The sequence below is a fragment of the Melanaphis sacchari genome, unplaced genomic scaffold (assembly GCF_002803265.2).
Source record: "Melanaphis sacchari strain LSU unplaced genomic scaffold, SCAv2.0 Contig24_pilon_pilon, whole genome shotgun sequence".
Lineage (NCBI taxonomy): Eukaryota > Metazoa > Arthropoda > Insecta > Hemiptera > Aphididae > Melanaphis > Melanaphis sacchari.
The window spans coordinates 337956-358592 of NW_020271125.1; the positions used below are offsets into that span (position 1 = coordinate 337956).

Genomic DNA, 20637 nt, shown 5'->3' on the forward strand with positions numbered 1-20637 from the left:
TTGGTTGTAAAAGCTTGATAATATTTTTGAATTTTATGGATGTTGGAATATGTTAAAAAAATTTAATGTGAAAAAAGTAACATTGGATTTTTAGGAATCAGAAAATATAAAATAGATATAAAACTTTGAAGAGTTAATTTTTTTATGAAATAGAAAAAAATAAAGGATATTACAAAAAATCAGAAATAAAATTGAACCAAAAATAACAAAAAAATTAGGAGAATACATTTTTTTAACTTTTAAAATTATAAATGATAAAAATTTTTTCACTATTTTAATTTTTCTTGAGTCTTGGAAAATGTTGAAACATTATGAGAAAAATAGATTGTACCTACTAGAACATACAATAGATATTACTTTCATTTTTTACATGGTTAACACTTAAACAAATGTTTAAAATACTGTAATATAATTATTATCTAAAATCAACCACATTGACCAGCAAGTTGTCATCCAATAAATAATGTTCAGCAATCTAAAATAAAATACAATACATTTTTAAGTTTTTAATATAGTTTGAAAATGATTGGGTGATAACATTTCATGAAATTTATTTTTTTGAAATATTTAATTTCAATGAAAATTGAAAAAAAAATATAGTACCTAAAAGTTTATAGTTTCATCAACTAGCAAGTGTATATTTTTATAAGTTGGTTTATTGTATGAAACATATTTACACATAATTTAGAAGATATTTTATAAATTTAAACATAGCTTTTTAACACACTGGAGATGAATTAAGAATAAGTTATTTATTATCAATATTTTCTGTTTAAAATCAATATGTATTATTTATAATCATCTATAACCGAACACGTTTAAAAGAAGAAAAAATATTTCAAATTCCGAACATTAGTTATAATTATTAGAATTCTTTATTTTGTTTCACTTCAATGTATATTTCAAGGATCATAATATATTTATAATAAAAAATTGTCCTAACTAAGAGTACTTAAAATAGAAAAACTGTAATTTTATAGTAGTTATCTTTTTTATTAATCAATTGCAATTGGTAATTAAAAATTATAAATATAAAAATAAAACATACTAATTTGGAGGTTATTAATCTATAATCTATGAATCCTCAGGGGTAGATTTGAATTTATTAAATTAATATTTAAATATTAAATAATAATTAAAATTTGAAATCCAAAATGTTTTCTAATTTTATTTTTTTTTGTGATGCTATCTTTTAAGATATAAGATTTATACTTTATCATGCAGAAAAAAAGTGCAAATCCCCTTACTTTAGTAATCACATTAAGAACATATATAATCTATTAATATATTAATACATACAGCATAAATATCACCATCTGTGTTATGTGTATGGAAACCACTGACAAATTTGCATTCAGCTATAACTTGTAATCCATGATAAGGTGTCAAAAAGAAGAAATTTGATCTAGAAATAATATAAATTAAATTTAAATTTAAATTTGAAAATGTGTAAATCAAAACATAATGAAATAATATTACTCGTTATATTTAGGTGCACAGACAATTGCAATAGCTTCTGGCATCATTAACTGATATGAATAATGCGTATGCAAGTCCACACTTGACATAAAAGAGGTTTGTGTTGGATGAGTCTATCAAACATAAATTCAAATTACATAAAAATTTCATTTATAAGGAATATTGAAGAAAAAAAAATTGCTTGACATTTTAAAAATATAATAGTATATAAGCTCGGAATTAATGATCCAAAAATGTTAAAAATTTATCTAAAAATAATTTAAAAACCATAAGAATACAAATATAAATAATATATTTTCTAATTAATCTACCCAGTTTTTTAAATCAAAACATAAAATAAAAACATAACAAAATGTTTATAAGTCATCAAAAATTATAGAATGATCCATCAAATTTTTAAATTCAAAAAGAATCAAAAATTTAAAAAAAAAGTAGTGATTTAATGAAAAATTAACTAAAATTCCATAAGAATATAAAAAAATATAACTATTCTAATGTAAATATTTAAACAGTATAGGTGACAAATATGTCTTGTTATTGAGTAAATTATTGTAATGGAAATATTAAATTTTAATTCAATGACAAATTAATGTATACAAAAAAATTTCTAAAAAGTCAACCTGTTAGTTTATATTAGTATATTTTATGACATATAAAGCAGTTATTCAATTTTTGAGTTTAATTATAAAAACTAAAATTGATTTCAGTAAATAGTTTTTTGTTTTATTTTACTTTAAAAACAGAGTAGAAAATTGAAACATTTTTCTATTATGAAAATTGGTTTAAGACACTAAAATAAAAATAAAAACAAATTGTAAAATCAATATATCTATTACTTTACTTAAGAATCTAAAATTTAAAATAAATTAAATTTAGACTTATATGTTATTTAAAGTTTAAACATAATTTTAGCAAAGAAATAAATATCTAAAACAGGGATTTTTAACCATTTTAGACAGCAAACCAATTTTTATTTAAAAAAAATTCTTTTGGACTATGCTTAAAATGTGTTTACAAGCTTAAAAAGACAAAGTATGTAGACATCAGCCCTTTCATTATTAGCTAAAGATCCTTAATATAAAATAATAAAAATTAAATTAAAATAAAGTCATTAACTACCGAGCATTAATTTAAAATAATTAATTAGATAATTTTTATTTCTCAATAAATCTTACATGTATCCATCCTAAGGTAATAAGGTCCTGCTTGTCTTGAAATTCAAAAATGTCTTCTTCATTCATTGTAGTACATGAATCTGATGTACCACTTTGTTTTGGAATCATCAAATGAGTCACAATTAAACAGTTAGAATTCTAATAATTATTATAATAAAAATATTAGTTAAATATGTTTTATACAGCTCAAAATAAATACCAACAAACTAAAAGAATCTACAACACTTTTTAAGAAATATCGAAAATAAAATTACCAATTTTCCTGCTAATATACCACAAGTTTCTAAGTTATTAAATGTATTCCGTTGTGCTTGTTCTAGAAATCTTTTAGTTAAATTTCCAGGAACTATTATTTGACGAAGATTGTACGGGTTTGTAGTGTTCTTGTTTAACATTGGTTTGGTACTTCTATCAACAATAGGTTTATGTCTAAAAATATAATAGATTTTAAAAAAACTTTTAATATTAAATTCTAAGTATAATTTTTTATTTTATAACTTTTATAAAATCAGTAAGACAGAATCTTTTAATTTTATATAATTTTACATACTACCAATCACCATAATGTCAAATTTTAAATAACTACTTACTGATTGAATTGTATTTTCGAATTTGAATGTGTTGGTATATTTAATGGAAGAGTATTATCATCAAATTCATTTAAATTGATTAAATTTTGATCTGGTGGTCTAGAAATGATTTTAAATTAATACCTTGGATTACTTAATACCTTGGTTTAATTAAAATACAATAATTTAAAATTCCTTGAAATGTTATTTATATGCAATATTGTTTAAACTAAATCTTACCTTAATTCAAATGATGTAGGATTATTTAATTCAGGTACTGCAGTATTATTTAAAATTGTACTTAATTGTTCTTGATTGACATTTTGAATAGATGGTGTATCATTCTTTTCTATACTTAATAATTTTTTATCACGTTTTTCTTTAAATTCTTGTAATGCCTATTAATATAAATATTGTTAAATATATTATGTTACACTAATAATTACATTATTTACTAATAAATAATGTTAACCTCATGTTTATTGAATGAATAAAATATGAATTTTTAAAAAAATTATATCCAAAATAATAAAAAAATATAATACACTCATTTTATTTTTATTAATGATTGATAACGGTTATTTCAGAAGTAAATATACATTTTTTTTTAGTTACAGTTTTATCAAACACATTTAATTTGAAGTTAAGGTTAAGTTTATAAGTTTTTAAGGAAGAGTAGTGGACTATAAGTTAACTATCACTATGTCACATATGGCAATAAACACATACAAATTATATTTGTTAAATATTTAAATATGAATTCATTTAAGAGGAGAGTTATTTAGTTCAATAAGTCAGAAAGAACAAAATATTCCTCATAAATTATGAAGATTTATTATGTAATACAATATCATGATATTTTTTTCTTTTTATTTTAAAATAAATACTACAATAATTATAATTGATTTTCATTTTTAGCTAATTAAATCGTGGGCACTGATTTTGAAAAAGTATTCAATATATGGACTGAAATAAGACTCTTTTGATATGCTAGCGAATATTTAAATGTACTTCATACTTCATAGTATTACTACAAATGTTTAACCAACCAGTTATGTACATTCACAGTAAAACTAAAATAAATGTAAACATCTGTTTTTTTTATATCATCGTGTACAAATAGTCCTATTTTTTTTAAAGTAAATTTAATTTAACAGAAATTACGCTAAAATTAAATTTGGCTAAAAGATACTAAAAATAAATATTACTATATAATAATATGTAGTTATACCAAACAAAAAATTATAATTACTTTTTGTTCTTGATACAATTCATATTGAGTACTATATTGTTCCAATAATTTAGTTTTTATATTTTCTGTTATTGGAAGAACTTCACGGAGAGCACGATAATTTAAATTACGTTCTTCAATTGGTACATTTTTGTAATCAGGATGTTCATTAATAGTTTCCAAAAATAACCTAAAATAAAATAAAAAATTGTATTAAATAATTTAAATTATGTAATGTCGAGTAAGCTTATAATAATATTAGTAATAATAAGAAACAAACCACCACACACCTCATCTTCTAGAAGAAGCCCTACAATACGACCTTCAATCTAATACCAACATCATCAACTTCTTAAAGGAAATTAAATTATATAACCTAATACAAGCGTTAATTTATCCTAACTTTAATTTAAATGTTTATACAATGTCAACTAGTAACTAATGACCTACTAGCTGATATAATTATGTTCAATAAAAATAATAATAATAAAATAAAAAAACACTAGTACAGTTTCTTAATTTTTATCAAAAACAATTAAACTAATTCTTCTTTTAATTTTTTCAAAATATGAAATTTATGATTTATATTAAATTAATAAATAAAGTTATAAACAAAACTATAACTGGTAAATCTATTTTATTAAACTGTATTATTAGCTAGTAAATATTCAACTTTGTAAAAAACATTTAAATTTTATTAAAACATGGAATGAAATTTAGGAGTATTTTCCCATTTCTTTATTTTAAAATTAATTGGTAGTATAATTAAAATAAATTATGTTTACTACCTACTTATAGTAACTACTAAGTTTGTTTAAAACATACTCTGAATATTTTAATTTGTTAATATTTATTTGAGCTTAAAGAAAATAAATTTTTTGAAAGTAGTTAAATATTAAAATCTTACGTCATAAATCTCATGTAGAGAATATACGCTTGTTCCAAATTGTTTTCTTTTGTATATACATCAGCCATGCTAATCATTTCTCGTCCTGATCGGTAATATCTATAACAAAGTCAAATTATTTTATTTTATTTAGTATAGATTTAATATATTGTAAAATCATACTTTCTAGCTGCTATATTGGTGTTTAACTCGACTTTCGAACTTAACAACAATTGTTGAATTCTTTTTTCTGGTGGTAGTATGCCTTCATCAATATTTCCAATACCGGTTAGATTATTACTCATGTTTATTTATTACTCTACAATCGATTTCAATTTTTTATGTAATGTTTAACTATATTGGAAGTTAAAAGACAACAAATTGTAAAAATAATTTAGATGACTGTGAATAAATTGTGACTTGAATGCAAAGTAAAAAAAACATCTTTTTTTTTGCTTTTAATCTATGAGAGTCACGTTAGTACGTTACCTTGTGATAAAACATGATAAGCTTTAATAATTATTCAATAATTAATTAAAATATGACAAATCAGTGCATTGCAATGGTTTTGAGTGTTTTGAGTGTTTTGAGTTTATGGTTTGTTGTTTATGACGTATACCATGTTAATCATTATTAATTAATTATAACATCATTTTTATTGTAATCACCAACGGTGCTTAGACACTTAATGGCCTTTAAGGATCTAAACCTATTACCTAATATGATGTTTATCGATTTGTCATGCGAATCTGGATAGTTGGTACTGTTAAAATACTTTGTAAAATAGGTAATTTTGTAGTTTGTACTCTGTGGTTTGAACACAAAATTATTCTGTAATGCTACCAAAACGTCCAGGTATTGATATCTTATAAGGAAACTGTTATCATGTGTTATCTTCCGTGATAATAGTTACTTAGCAAACTCGGAACTTCGTATCCTATTAAATATTTACTATTTACTGGAATAGTATAATATATTAATATGGGTACCATGATTAACTAATTAATAACTATATACTATATAGGTAGTCAGATACTAAATACTAAATAGGTACTTACCACTTCATATTTTTTAATCTATGCAATTTACTATTTACATTGTATCAATATACCTATTACTTATAGGCTATAAGTTAATTCTGCGGTACTTACCGCCGGCGACCAAAGACAGTTAACGACGAACTTGTAGCGACGCGGAATTTTGTTTACCCATTAAACATGTTCCGACAGCGCGTGAAATTCATCAGTTGGTTCGTTTATGAATCATTCGCACGAACTATTGGATATCAACAGGCTCGCCGTGCAGTCAAATCTTCACCAAACGTGAGGTTCATCCCAGACGTTGATTTGTAGCCTACAACTCGTTTGACTTGTAAAACTAATAATTTTTTTTACAGTTCCGGATTCCAGTGGTATTGGGCCTATCCTTTCCTTTCTTTGGCAACAACAAGGCAAGTTTAACCAAAGTTAATGAACGCGATTCAACCATTGACGACGATAAACTAGTCTTGCAGCAAAAACTTGTTGAAGCTGATCAGCTATTTCTAGCGAACAAGTATGAAGATGTAGTACGTCTACTTGGAGAGTATAAGGTATTATGTTTATTTGTTTTTTGTTTTTTTTATATTGTTATTTAATGAGTAGAATGCATAAATAAATTATACAATACATTTATTTAATATAATGTTTATATGAGTACCTATGAATCAAAAATGTAGAGAAATATTGTGGTAAAAAATAGAAAATAAGATTTTCAATTTGTTACAAGAACATCACACCCTTATCTGCTTTCTTTCATTGATTTTTTTACAGTACTTTAATTTTTATGTAAATTATGATGAGTATTTTCATCATTAATATTTTACATATTCATAACTTACTTAAAAATTAAAATACCATAAAAAACACAGTTAATTTTCTTACCTCTAAATTTGATTATAGGTCATTTTACTCTAATATTTAAGCTAAATACACAAAATTCATTCTACTAAAAAAAAGTTTGCCATGTTGTACGATTATAAGATCTGGCTGCATCCTCTTAAGTTTTTGAATAAGTTAGATATTTTTCCTTTAATCAAATCTTCCATGTTTCTATTTTTTACCTAATATTACATTTTGTATTAATCATGTACAGATTGTAAATATTAATTTTATTAATAATTAAAATTTATTTATTTTATATTTTTATATTTTTCAATTTAAAATAATTTTTTTAAAAATAATTTTTAGGGTATTTATTTATCAGTAAACCACATTTAAATAGTTATTACATTTTTAATCTTGATTTTAATCATTAGTTATTAATTTTAATGCTATATGTTTATAACTGTAATAAAAATGAAAATTTAATATTTTTATGTTTATTGATCTAATTGTCATAATTATATATAATATGTTAATTCCAGGACAAAAATAATGTACAAGTACTATGGCGTTTGAGCAAAGCTGAGTATAATATGAGTTTAGATGAAAACATTAGCAAGGAGAAAAAAAAATCTTTGATATCATCAGCACACGAATCTATTATTAAAGCATTAAGCATTGATTCAAATATATCAGAAGTTCACAAATGGGCTGCTGTCTTAATTGATGCATACAGTAATATCAATTTAGGAATTAAAGAACAATTACTTAAATTGGAAACTGTAAAATTTCATTTGCAAGTAAGTGCATCATATAGCTATAGCTATACTTTATAAACATTAACAAATTAATTTTTCAATTCACTGCCTATTATTATATTTTTTTTTTTTTTTCATAGAGAGCTTTAGAACTAAACCCAAAAGATCCATTTTTAAGATACATGATTGGATATTGGTAAGACATAAATTTTCCATTGTGCTTTTTCGCTACATTTAATAAGATTTATTTATTAATCAAATTTCTACGACTACAATCTACAACTGAAATCGATGATTGCAGAAACGACATGAGTCAATTTTTTAAAACTTTTGGATAATTAATAAAAAGTGTATAATTTAAATAATTCTGAAAAAAATTCTTATTTAAAAATGAATACTTGTAGAAAATATATTATGCACTGATTATACATAATTTATGTATATAAATAATATGATGTTTTTATTATTGATTTTCAAAGTTTTAACTCATGACATTTCACAAAAAATGTGACTCATGTCGTTTTTGCAATCATCAGTTCAACTATAAAAAAATTACAATTTCTTTATCTGGTTGTAACAACGTTTAAATAATACTTACACAAATTCAAATATGTAGCAGAGATAGAATGAACTAGTTAATTATTAGTAATTTCATATTTATAAATCAAAAAATAGGTATCAAGTATTGTACAAGATTTAATTTAAGAAACATTAAATTTAACAGTTAAAATAAAACTCTCTAATTAATTTTTATTGGTTTGATGTTATTTTATTTTTACATATTAAAATTTAATGTTAATTTATTATTTAATATTTAATGATTAAGTAATATATAAATCTAGCTATATCATTTTTAGGTGTTACAATCTTGCTGATATCTCTTGGTTTCGGAGAAAGCTTGGATCAATTATATTCGATACTGAAATTCCTACGTCCACATATGAAGAAGCATTGGAATATTTTAGAGAAGCTGAATCAATTCAACCAAAATTTTACTGGTACAATCTAATTTATATATTAATTTAACTTTTGTTAATTTATTATATTTATTTTATAGCAAAAATCTTCTTATGTTGGGCAAAACATTTTTGAAAATGGATAATAAGTTTAGTGCTGAGTATTATCTGAAACTAGTCACTCAATATCCTGTCAAAACTGTTGAAGATCATCAGGTAAATATCAAATTTTAATTTTAATTTGACAGATCAACATATTTCATATTAACATTATTTTTTTTTAATTATAAAACAACTAAAAATATTTTTTGGTCCACTTTTTTAGAATCTATAATTTACTGTTTTTAAATATGTGCAGTCTCAGAAATCCCAATAAAAAAATTCTTTTGTAAATTATTACTTAATATTTATATTAGTTTCTTTATAGATATAACTTTGTTTTCATTTTGTTTTAAAATTTTTATAATTTTGTTCATTCAAAACAAAAATCAAACTGTTATGCAATTCTTAGTAAAATAAATGTTTTACTGGGTTTTATTACAAAAATACTTCTATGAGATTTTAGAGATTTACTTTTATGTATTTTTATTCAGCTAACATTCCTTTGTATTTTTGTAATTTAAAGTAACAATAATTGTTTATGCTGAGAATTTATCATTAGTTTTCATAGACATTTTATCATATTTTATATTTATTGAATAGTATGTTACTTTAAGAAATCATATTATTATTTTTAATTATACTCAGTATATAGTACCCATTACTATGTTTGTTGTTTCAAATAATGTCAAGTAGTCGCAAAATTGGTTTTATAGTAACTTATTGCTTTTAATTAAAATAATGTTAATGAAACATCAGTCATATTTATTTTTTTGACATATTATGGTTTATATCATATTTTTTAGTATATGCTCATACAAATTTGTATGTACACTAAAAATATGTTTTGAAGTTATTTAATTAGAACTTTAAACATTAATTGTTCTCCTTATTATTCTTGCTATGGAATACAATTGTATAATGATTTTTTAAAGAAATATTTTGACGAATTGGTCTTAAGGATACTAGAATACTAGAAACTAAATTAAATTTTACTTTTAGTAGTTTCATTAATATGAATGTAATTATTAGTATCTATGTGTGATTTTAATTGTTTGGAAATATACTTTTCAGGCCAAAATTGAAGCAGAAAAAATTCTCAGATCATCATTTGGGTAATAATAAAAAAATTTTTCTACGATTTTAAGACAACTACAATATTATTATCACCAACGCCTTTTGAAAAAACTAATTTATGTGTACAATTAATATTTTTTCTACAATATTTTTCAATATATTTTATTGTAGATATAGCTCCAGAGTTTAGTCTCAATTCTCCAATAGTCTTCAAATTATAGCCTTTAGCTCAAGTTGAAAATATTTCTATATATGTATATATGTACAGTAGAATTCGCTTAATTAGGATACTGCATAAAGGGGACAACCGCTTAATGGGGACAAATTGGCATAGTTCCAAATAATATATTTGATTAAGGAAATTTAACTAACTTCATTTATCTGGGACAAAAATAAAAGCATCTAATTAGATATTCTGATCTAAACTATCTAATTTTTATGGTTCTATTATATAGGTAATTTAAATTATGTCAATAATTTCTTTTTCTTCTATTACTACAATAATAGTCGACTAGTCTATGTACAAAATCGAAAAACTTTAGTTTTAGTTTTTCGTCTTTGTGTATTAACATATATGTGTTTTTATTGATCTCAGCTTGTGTTAATACATAACAATTATGTCTTGTAAAGATTTAACATTGATTGAAAAAAATTTTATACTGGATAAAATTAAGGCTCAACCTCATAAAACTAGTCTTCGTAATTTAGAGAAATTAATAGGCATGTCTAAATTGGCACTAAGCTGATTGAAAAAAAATGAAAAAACTATTAGTGAACAATGGGAAAAATTAAACAACAATAAAAGTGCACTTGTAAACAGAAAAATAAAGCAAGAAGGCAAAGATAAACGAAAGTAAACAAAGCCATGAACAAATAGTTTTCTGCTGTTATAGAACGTGGTGTTTGTATTTTAATTTTCTCCTTAGGACATTTATAATGTTGACGAGACTGGTTTATTCTACCGAGCGACTCTAAATAATTCTTTGTACTATAAACATGAAACACTCAAAGTATCAAAAAAAGCTATAGATCATATAACAGTTTAATGTTGTAATATGACAGGCACAGATAAAAAAAAAGCTGTTGATAATTGGAAAGTTTGCATATTCAAGATGTTTCAAAAATATAAAAATAACAAACTTGCCTGCTTTTTATCTAGCGAATAAAAATGCATGGATGACAGTAGAAATATTTACATTGTGTTTAAAAGACTGAGACAAAGAGCTTGGAAAACAGTCAAGGAAAATTGTATTAATTGTTGATAATGCTGAACCACATCCTCACTTGAAAAATTTAAAAAATATCACACTTAAGTTTTTGCCTCCAAGTACTACTTCTCTCAATATGAAGATCATTAAAAATTTAAAAATTCATTACTGTGGACTGCTGGTAGCATACATTTTGAAAGCTATTGAAGATAATTTAGTGACTCCATCTACATGTACTATAGATATCAGTTATAAAATAAACATTCTACAAGTAATACAATTTGTCGCTGACAGCTAGAGAAAAGTGTCGTCTGTTATGATTGAGCATTATTTTGCACATGGCGGTTTCAGACCTCTGATTGATCTACTTATTCCTTCTTTTGTTTCTATTAAAAATGACAAGCCCTATGCATAGGAAATGGAGAGTTATTTTTAAAAATTGATGATGGTGTGCAGTGTTTCAATGTAAATGAGAATTACAATTATATTCTTGACGAAATTGCTGAAAGGAAACTGCAAAATGAAGAAAGTGATAACAATGACTACGTTAACCCGTCACAATTACAACAAGAGAAACAGAAAAGTGCATTGATCAGCTAAGACTATATTTCATGTTAAATGAAAACAAAAATGTTCCAACAACTTCGCTAGACGTTTGTGCAGATTTTATCAATATGCAAAGTCTTAATAAATTACAGCAAATAAGAATGGATGATTTTCTGGAGTTTAACAAAATATAAATTAAGTATGATAATCAATTAATTTATAATAAATATGTAATTTTTAATTAAAGTTATTATGTATGTACATATGTTTATGCACTTTAATGGTTTAGATCTATTAGTTGTTTAGTTAATCAGGACAGTCGGATAATAGGAATAAATAGGTCACCGCCCAATGTATCCTAATTAAACGGATTCTACTGTATATATATATATATATTTTATTATTATTTACATATAAACTATATCTTATAAGTAACTTGTTATTTGATTTATTTAAAAAAAAAAAAAAAATTATTTCAACTAAACCGTTATTTCATATATATTGATTAGGTATTGTAGCTTCAAGTATCTGGCTTTATATGAGCTGTAGTGTAATATATAAGTGTCTTATAGTCTATGATATTAGTCTTACATTTAATTAGCTAAAGCCTTAAGTTACCTTTTTTACTGATACTAGTCCTACACTCTATGTAATATACTTTAATCATAAAATTTATAAATAAAGATTTTGTGGTTAATAAGTTGAAAATAAGCTAGTAATTTAAATATGTATGTATGATTTTATTTAAACAAAGTATTCATTATTCAATGTTTAGATTTTAAACAAAATGATCTTTTTTATGTTAATTAATGTATTAATTTTTATATACTTATAATTTGTTATAGTTAAACACATTATAATAGTATTGATTTGTTCCTTTTAAGTGCTGTGCTTTACATTAGTCTTACATTTTTTACTTTTGTTATGAAAATAAACTATTATTACTTGAGAAATGTGTAATAATTGTGTTTGTGTTTAAAAATTTGTAATTGATATATATTATATAATATATTTGCAATTTTGTAATGTACTACCTCAATCTTTAATTGATTATAAAAAATATTCTAAATAAATGTAATTAATAGAATATATGTAAAAAAAAAGGGGAGCGTAAGTTGATACCGCTCTACTTTTCACTAGCAAATATATGTTAAGTATACCTAATCATCAAGTAAGTCATTATAATTAATGTATTTAATTTAAATTCAATGATATAATGATTTAATATGAAAAATAATTCAGAGTGAAGATTGTCAGCCTATAAATTAAGTATATATTTGTATTGTTACTACAGTAAGTTACTATGGAAAGTTGAATTAATTTTTTTCCTTAAAAATTGCATTTTAAAATGTTATTATATGTATAAAATATTATAATATACATACCTACGTTAAAAGTTTCAAGTACCTACCTTCTCTTTCTCTGTTCAGAGCTACTTCACTAGCATTGTCTATCACTAGTTATCTTAGTTCCTTCTTGATTTTGTCAATCTATCTCTGTTTTGGTCTTTCAACCGGCTTCCTAATATTCAGTCTTCCGTGTAATTTCTGTACTTCAATGTTAAATCTAATTACGTGTGTTAGTCATTTTTTGATTCTTAAATGTTTCATGTGAGTATACATAATCACTGGTATTGCTAAAATCTGTAAAATCATTTTTTTTGATATCTTCGATTGTAACTTCGACCCTCGGCCCGCATTTAATCTCGAGAGAGCGTAGAAAAAATTATTCTCTAGTGTGATGTGTTTTTTAATTTCTTCACAATTATCATTTATATTACTTAAGTTAGTATCTAAATACTTAAAGTTATTTACTTCTTGAAACACATATTCGTTAACATGTAGTCTAGCTGCCTTTTATATCTGATGTCCGATCCTCCAATAATTCTATTGAAATCTATTTATTTTGTTTTATTCTCGTTAATAATAAGTCCTGGCTTTTTTGGAAGATCGTATCAAAAATTCTATTGCTTTTCGGATTTCTTGCTCAATGCTCATTATACCAAATAATAAAATTTATTAGCAAGTAAAGGAATATTTCGTTCACAGTTATTTCTTGATGTTTTTCTTGTACCTACTTCTCTTACTGCTACCTTTAGTATGATATTGAAAAGTAATAGCGACAGTGCATTATCTTGTTTTAATCTTATTATTGTTTAGAATTATCCTGATTTTTAGTAACTGAATTTAATTCAAATTTCGATCCTTCTGTACTAACTTTTATCATTTTGAGGGAATCTTGAACAGCTTTAGGTATTTCTATACTTCTGCTCTTTGTATTCAATCATGTAGGTAGGTAACTAGGTACCTGTTTCAAGTATTCATCCGCAAAAGTAGTTGAACTTGTAACATAATAACTAAAATTGTTATTTTTTGTTTAATAAGCTAATTTCATCTAAATATTAAATTAAGAGTCAAAATTGAAAAAATATTTTTAAAATAAAAAATAATAATAAAACTAAAAGGAAAGATTTACTTTTGTCAGAAATCACGGATATGCCTTTCTTTAATTGGTTGATTCAAGTCACTTTAAAAATTATTTTATTATTCATTATTATAAAGCAAAAATTAGAGGGAAAAGAGTTAATACAGAAAGTCAGAGAGAGAAATAATTTTAAATGAGATGTAGCTCTCTCTCCTGGTTTGAAAAGACATGGGGAAACCAATGTCTATTACCTAGGTACTTTTTCATATTATTCATAAGTCTACATTAAAACGATTTCACTGAATGTTATACAATTTATATAAATGCCTTTAGTTCTTAACATAGGTATTATATAGGTATCAATCACATTATGAGGGATGATGGGGATAGATCCCCCAGAGCCTTAAAAAAGGATATGCCTATCTACTTATTTCCATATTATCATATAAAAGAAAAAAAAAGGTTATTTAGTATGATATCTTGGTTTGGTAATTTCAAAATTTGGCAACCCTAGGCGTGGTGTTTAGACTTAATGTTTATCCAACAAGTAAATGATATATTCTCCCTCACCCTCAAAATCAAAACTATACCACTGCACATATTTGCAATTTCGGAGTTAATATGCTTATTAGTTATTATGATAAAGATTTTTAGTAAATATCTACCTATTAAGTATATAGGACACGGAAACATACAAAAAAGTGTTGTAAGTACAACATTGGTTCAATACTACAAATGCCAGTAATACATTTTTGTAGTTAATATTAAGATGAATGTTGAGCAGGATGAGTTAAAGATTTCATAAACATTTTTTAAATTGTCCCTATAATAACAAAATATGTATCAAAACGTCTCAAATCGATCGGGACCTATGAACGTCAGTCGTCGGTGGATCTGAAATCTGAACGACTCGGTATCATTTTGTTCCTCTATAATATATAATAATAATATTATTATTCTATGAACCGGGGCGAGAGAACGATAAGGGAATTGATAAGACGGAAATTCATAATTCGTCGTGATCGACTGGTCACCGCCCGCGCCGGTGACCCGTTTAAAATATTATAGCGATTTCAACTATTTCGAGAATTAAAAACATTTTTTTGGTACTCGTAAGTCGAATTCAATAAATACGAGCAACGATTTGTAAGCGCGTCCCGATATCTGATTTGTCGGACGCACAGATACATAGGTGTGTATCACAAAACAATGATGATATTTTAGTTAAATTTTAAATAGTCGCCGAAAACACGACGATCATTTTGATCGACGTTCAGATTAAATGCTGTAAATGATTTCCAACAGACTTATGATTGGCCGATATGTATTCTGTTTATCGCCAAAGGCTCACACCGTATTATAATGTTATTTGACTAGGTGTTATAATTTTTTTTTTCGTAGATGGCATTACCCAGAGTGTTATTGGTGATTCCACTGTTTGCCGCTTCCATTCTTGGGTTGTACGTTCTCATCCAAAACGCTCCACCAACCGATAACCAAGTAAGATTGCTGTTTTCTACTCATAACAATATAGGTGTTTACCACAGTTTTGTGGTGCCAAGTGAATTAAGACTGTTTTTCAGAATATTTTTCTTTTATTTCTGTGTTTGCCTAAATTAGCCATCTTTAAAAATCAATTTTTACAAAAATAATTAATGTATATACATAATTATAATTATTTATAAACATGATAAATTTTACATACCTACAGCTAAATTATAAATATTATCATCTCAAATACACATACAATGTTTATAGGTACTTAAGTGACCAATTAATTATGTTTAATATTTAGACCAATACCCATAATGGCCATAGTTTCCCATATTGAAAATTCATCATTTTAAACTAGGAACCATAATGTCATTAAAAACTGAATGTGGATTTTGGCGCCTTTTGACTTTAGTATGTTAAATTTCTATTTTATGTAATATGTCTTGTCATAATTTTTGTTTTAGTGCCACATTAAAATGGCGATTCCTAAGAGCATGGCTGAACTTACAGAACTCAATTTGTGTCTTAGAAAGCATTATGATAACAACTACCTTTATATGCTTACATTGTTCAGTACTGTTTACATTATCAAACAGGCCTTTTGCATACCAGGCTCTGTCATACTGGTGAGTAATGAGTATACACGGTGGTGGAACAGTATCGGTCTCAAGAAATTCAACCTTCAGTAATCCAAATCTCAATTTTAACAGTACAAAAATTTTTTCTATTTCCTAAAAAAATTTCTAAAAATTAAATTTAAAAGTTGTACAACTATTAATAAAATATTTTATGATCTGTAGAATTACTGAAACATACACATTATTATACCTTTATAAGTGTCAATGCTATTATTTTAGCCAATTTTATAGTTGAAATTATAGACGAAGTTTTGCAACTATGATTGATATCTGATAGATGAAATGTAAGCACAAAATCGAATACTATGCAGTGTAGTAGATGTATTAAATTTTTGTTTTCACTTAGGTAATTTTCTTAGTAATATATCAAACTACAAAAATATTCATAAAACTTTTACTGAAAGTAATTATTAGGTAACTTAAGAATATTTAAAAATTTAAATATCTATTAAGATAATGTAAATTGTAATTAAGTAAAAGATAGAATACAAAAAAGATAAATTTATATTATATGTTTTCAATGCAAGAAATATTGTCATAATTTCTTGTTTAAAAAAAAAAAATTTCATTGCCTTTAGTTCTTTAAAATGAATGTTAAAATAAAATTGCACTTTTATCAGTCAGTTTTGGACTACTGCAGTAATCTTATTGACTATAATTTTCCAGAATTTAATTGCGGGTTCATTGTTTGGCTCTGGTCTCGGGCTTCTATTGGTATGTACGCTATCCAGTTTAGGTGTCTCAGCATGTTACCTCTTGTCTAAAGTTTGTGGTATCGAGGCATTCCTGATGAACTATTTTCCCAGCACGTTAAGTTCGTCAAAAAATACTGTGGAAAATCTGGTAAGCAAATTACCACAGTTTGTAAACATAATTTTAATATTTCTACTAAGGTAAAACAACAAAGGTTTTAGGAGGAAGCTACCTTCATTTATGTTGTCTCCGTGTTCCAAGCTAATATTAGAACAAATTGATCTATTATCAAAGTTAAAGGTAAGACCATTGTCCATTGTTAAGCATTGTTTTTTTACAATATTTAAATTTTTAATTTAGATATGAATATTTTTAACTTATAATATTTATAATAATCTTATTTTGATTAAAAATTTAAATATAAAAAAATCCAAAATTTAGGTACAATTTTCTTACCTTTTACTTTGATCACAAGTCAATTTGTTTTAATATTAAAGCTTTAAAATTCACCATTAGTTCTATAAGAAACATATTTTTTATGTTGTATATTTTTAAGACAGAAAAACATATGTAATGGTAGTAATGACAAATTTGTTTTTAGGTGCAAAACAACAAACATCAACTTTGGTACTTGCTGCTTGTCTTGCGCATCATTCCAGTCACTCCTAACTGGCTGTTAAATCTACTCGCACCAGTGTTCGGCATTCCCCTATGGACCTTTATGTATACTACATTTCTTGGTAAATCAAATAAAAACTAAATGTTTTTCATAATAATAATTATAATATATTATATTAATATGTATTCCAAATATTACATGCATTTTCTTTTTTATAGGACTAATGCCATACAATTACATATGTTGCCAGAGTGGCGAAACATTGTCAAGTATTAATTCATTGGAAGAAATATTTACATTAAAAACTACACTACAGTTAACATCCATAGCCGTGGCTATGGTGATTGTAAAAATTGCTTCAAAGTTCTGCAAAATAAATACCTAATTGTTATTTACTGTGTTCAATAATTTTTGCTAACGATATGTTTGTTCAAAGATGGTAGTAAGTATTTAAAAACTACACGCGCTTATTCACTTATTGGTGACTATCTCATGACCAACTTTGCTGAAGTGTAATTGCAATTCTGTTACAAATCTTCAAATTCTATCAAAAGTTAGAATGTGCAATGTTTGTAGGTACTGAATGTATTTTTATTTACGTTACGGGCACTCAGATGACGAGAAACATGACTATTGACTAATGTATGAATTAGTATGATTCACTAAAACTTACTCAATAAAAGATTACTACTTGTCTTGATAGGTCTCAGATAAGAAAACGACTTTGCTAAATTCCATGGACTATAAATACATTATTTTAATTAAAATAAGCAAAATAATTACATATTATACATATTTTGTGCTTTTAAAAGCTAATAAGTAAGAAAAATCGTGAAATATAGAAATATGCTGTACATGTCAAAAAATGCAAAATAAAACTTTATATTTCGGATCTATTGAACTAAAAATCAAACTTGTAGTTTAGGTACCTAGCTATTTTTTGGACTGTGCAGAAAAAACATGTAAATGCATATAAATGTCCGAGCCCTAGTCATAAATGATAAAATAATTAATACTTATTTTACAACATGATAAATAATATATTATTTTTTCAACTTAAGTCATCTGGTATTTTTATTTTAGCTGTTTGACACATTTACAAAATACAAGGTAATCCATACCAATTTGTCCTCAAACTTGCGAGTAATCAAAACCAGTTTTCCATCTAAATATAGTTGAGTACAATAGCCAAAGTAATAGGTTCCCTAACCAATTAATGATTATTAAATATTTATTAAAAATAATTTTAATTGAACGTAGAATATGATTCATTATTCCTGTCATATTTTATGGACAATGTGGAATACTGGCCAGTGTTCAAACTTTCAATTGCGAATACATTAAAACTAATAAATATATAATATAGAATTAAATAATAATAAAAAAAAAAAAAATGCACTTATTTATTAATTATTATTTACAAGTAGGTAGCAATTTTTGATAAGTTTAAAAACTGCTATTGACTTAATCAGAAAAAAGTGTATTAAAATAATTCACTTCCTTTCAGATTTATTTTTTATGCCTTGCATTAAATAAAAAAAATATTTTTAAAGAAATGTAAGAATTTGCATGCACTTATAAATACTAAAATTAAAAATTACTCATTATATAATAACAATAGTAATTGATAGACATATTTACCATTGTAAAATAGTATAATTAATATAGAATACCTTTTGTTGCCATAGTTGTAACTAAACAACTAATGAACTTCAGATGATCGGAACTCTAAGTTTAGATTAGTATTTATACTATATATACATCAGAACAGGGAGACATTTGAATATCCTTGATTGATTCCAAACTATAAAGTGAAAGAATCTCGAGCCTTTCAGTTTCAAACACAGATGAGCCAGATCTGAATTTTATGGTAAAATATGTATACTTAGTAAAAGCAATACATTAAATAAATAGTCCAAATGATTTTAATAAATTGAAATTTTTAGAAGTATTTTCATGGTTTAAATGCTATTTTTGATAATTACGTATTCAAATTTAGATTACTTTTATATTTTTATAAATAAAGTATAATAAAAGAAGCTGAGTAAAAAAATAAACTAAATAGTTGCCAAATTTCTATTTGGATAATTAAAAATGTTATCAATTATTAAAATTTAAATTGTAACATACCTATGAGATAAGCATATATGAAGAAAATTTGTATAGTATTTTTAGGACATTACCATAAATCTCAATATTTTTTAAGCTATATTTAAATTATTTTGAGTCTTTTAAGTTCAACAATTGCTGATGATTAATGTAGTATGCAATATAATTGAAATTAAACTATAGAAAATTTATACATGTATTACTCTAGCAAAAAATAAATATTTATACTTATCTTTTATCTTAGAAAATGTATTTATATATTTTATTTGTTTTAATAAGACAAAGAATAGACAAGGCAAGCCTTATCATAAGTATAATTATTAATGTAAAAAATAAATTTCATACTATTTTAGTTTAAAAAAAATTATTGGTTTGCAAATTTAAAAAAAAAATTAGTACATATATTCATATAAATTATAGTATCATTTTTAAATGTAAATGATTACATAGTAACAGTAAATACTAAATAGTAAAAGGCACATCGCATAAAAGGCTGTAAGATCCATAAACCGTGGCTAATGTTAGACATAGATATGTCTCTAGAAAAATGAAAAAGTAAAACACAAGAAATAAAAATAAAATAAAAACTCAAAAATAGTTGTTTTAAAAAAATTATACTCTAATCATTAATAATCAATGAAACATAGGACTTACAAAAAATTAATGTTAAAAAAATAGGTACTTATTCCAACATTATAAAGCCTGAACAACTATTTGCACATAAGTGATAAAATAAACGTAATAATAATTTTCTTAGTATAATTAAATATTTTTGTTTTATTTACAAAAATAGGCATTTAAAAAAGTTTGATGG

The 20637-nt window shown here is 24.5% G+C and overlaps 3 protein-coding genes across 6 annotated transcripts; 2 read left to right on the forward strand and 1 right to left on the reverse strand.

Annotated features, from left to right (window-relative positions):
* Positions 1 to 237: 237 nt before the first annotated feature.
* Positions 238 to 6292, reverse strand: LOC112594962 (STAM-binding protein). 4 transcript variants are annotated; one of them, XM_025340009.1, is made up of 11 exons: positions 6057 to 6292; positions 5524 to 5659; positions 5362 to 5460; positions 4476 to 4644; positions 3464 to 3621; positions 3245 to 3343; positions 2909 to 3083; positions 2655 to 2792; positions 1480 to 1592; positions 1300 to 1405; positions 416 to 475 (listed from the first exon to the last, which is right to left on the reverse strand). In XM_025340009.1, exons 2-11 carry the CDS (start codon positions 5643 to 5645, stop codon positions 416 to 418), a joined length of 1239 nt encoding a protein of 412 aa, XP_025195794.1. In that variant the 5' UTR covers positions 5646 to 5659; positions 6057 to 6292. The 4 variants fall into 4 exon arrangements, with proteins under 4 accessions (XP_025195791.1, XP_025195794.1, XP_025195793.1 ...); XM_025340008.1 differs by having other exon boundaries at positions 5830 to 6292; XM_025340007.1 differs by having other exon boundaries at positions 5524 to 5694; positions 5830 to 6292.
* Positions 6293 to 6347: 55 nt separating this feature from the next.
* On the forward strand, positions 6348 to 12566 carry LOC112594963 (regulator of microtubule dynamics protein 1-like). The gene is made up of 8 exons (XM_025340010.1): positions 6348 to 6390; positions 6465 to 6662; positions 6737 to 6931; positions 7745 to 8002; positions 8101 to 8156; positions 8818 to 8958; positions 9018 to 9132; positions 10090 to 12566. Exons 2-8 carry the CDS (start codon positions 6558 to 6560, stop codon positions 10132 to 10134), a joined length of 915 nt encoding a protein of 304 aa, XP_025195795.1. The 5' UTR covers positions 6348 to 6390; positions 6465 to 6557; the 3' UTR covers positions 10135 to 12566.
* Positions 12567 to 15276: 2710 nt separating this feature from the next.
* Positions 15277 to 18105, forward strand: LOC112595011 (transmembrane protein 41A-like). The gene is made up of 6 exons (XM_025340076.1): positions 15277 to 15462; positions 15672 to 15770; positions 16229 to 16390; positions 17069 to 17245; positions 17697 to 17835; positions 17933 to 18105. Exons 2-6 carry the CDS (start codon positions 15672 to 15674, stop codon positions 18097 to 18099), a joined length of 744 nt encoding a protein of 247 aa, XP_025195861.1. The 5' UTR covers positions 15277 to 15462; the 3' UTR covers positions 18100 to 18105.
* The last annotated feature ends 2532 nt before the right edge of the window (positions 18106 to 20637 follow it).

Coding starts and splice junctions, on each gene's coding strand:
- LOC112595011 (XM_025340076.1), top strand. CDS start 15,672: ATGGCATTACCCAGAGTGTTATTGGTGATTCCACTGTTTGCCGCTTCC. Junction 15,771..16,228: donor CTCCACCAACCGATAACCAA/GTAAGATTGCTG, acceptor TTTTTGTTTTAG/TGCCACATTAAAATGGCGAT. Junction 16,391..17,068: donor TACCAGGCTCTGTCATACTG/GTGAGTAATGAG, acceptor ATAATTTTCCAG/AATTTAATTGCGGGTTCATT.
- LOC112594963 (XM_025340010.1), top strand. CDS start 6,558: ATGTTCCGACAGCGCGTGAAATTCATCAGTTGGTTCGTTTATGAATCA. Junction 6,932..7,744: donor GTCTACTTGGAGAGTATAAG/GTATTATGTTTA, acceptor TGTTAATTCCAG/GACAAAAATAATGTACAAGT. Junction 8,959..9,017: donor ATTCAACCAAAATTTTACTG/GTACAATCTAAT, acceptor TTTATTTTATAG/CAAAAATCTTCTTATGTTGG.
- LOC112594962 (XM_025340006.1), bottom strand. CDS start 5,645: ATGAGTAATAATCTAACCGGTATTGGAAATATTGATGAAGGCATACTA. Junction 3,344..3,463: donor CCTACATCATTTGAATTAAG/GTAAGATTTAGT, acceptor AATCATTTCTAG/ACCACCAGATCAAAATTTAA. Junction 2,793..2,908: donor GTATATTAGCAGGAAAATTG/GTAATTTTATTT, acceptor AATAATTATTAG/AATTCTAACTGTTTAATTGT.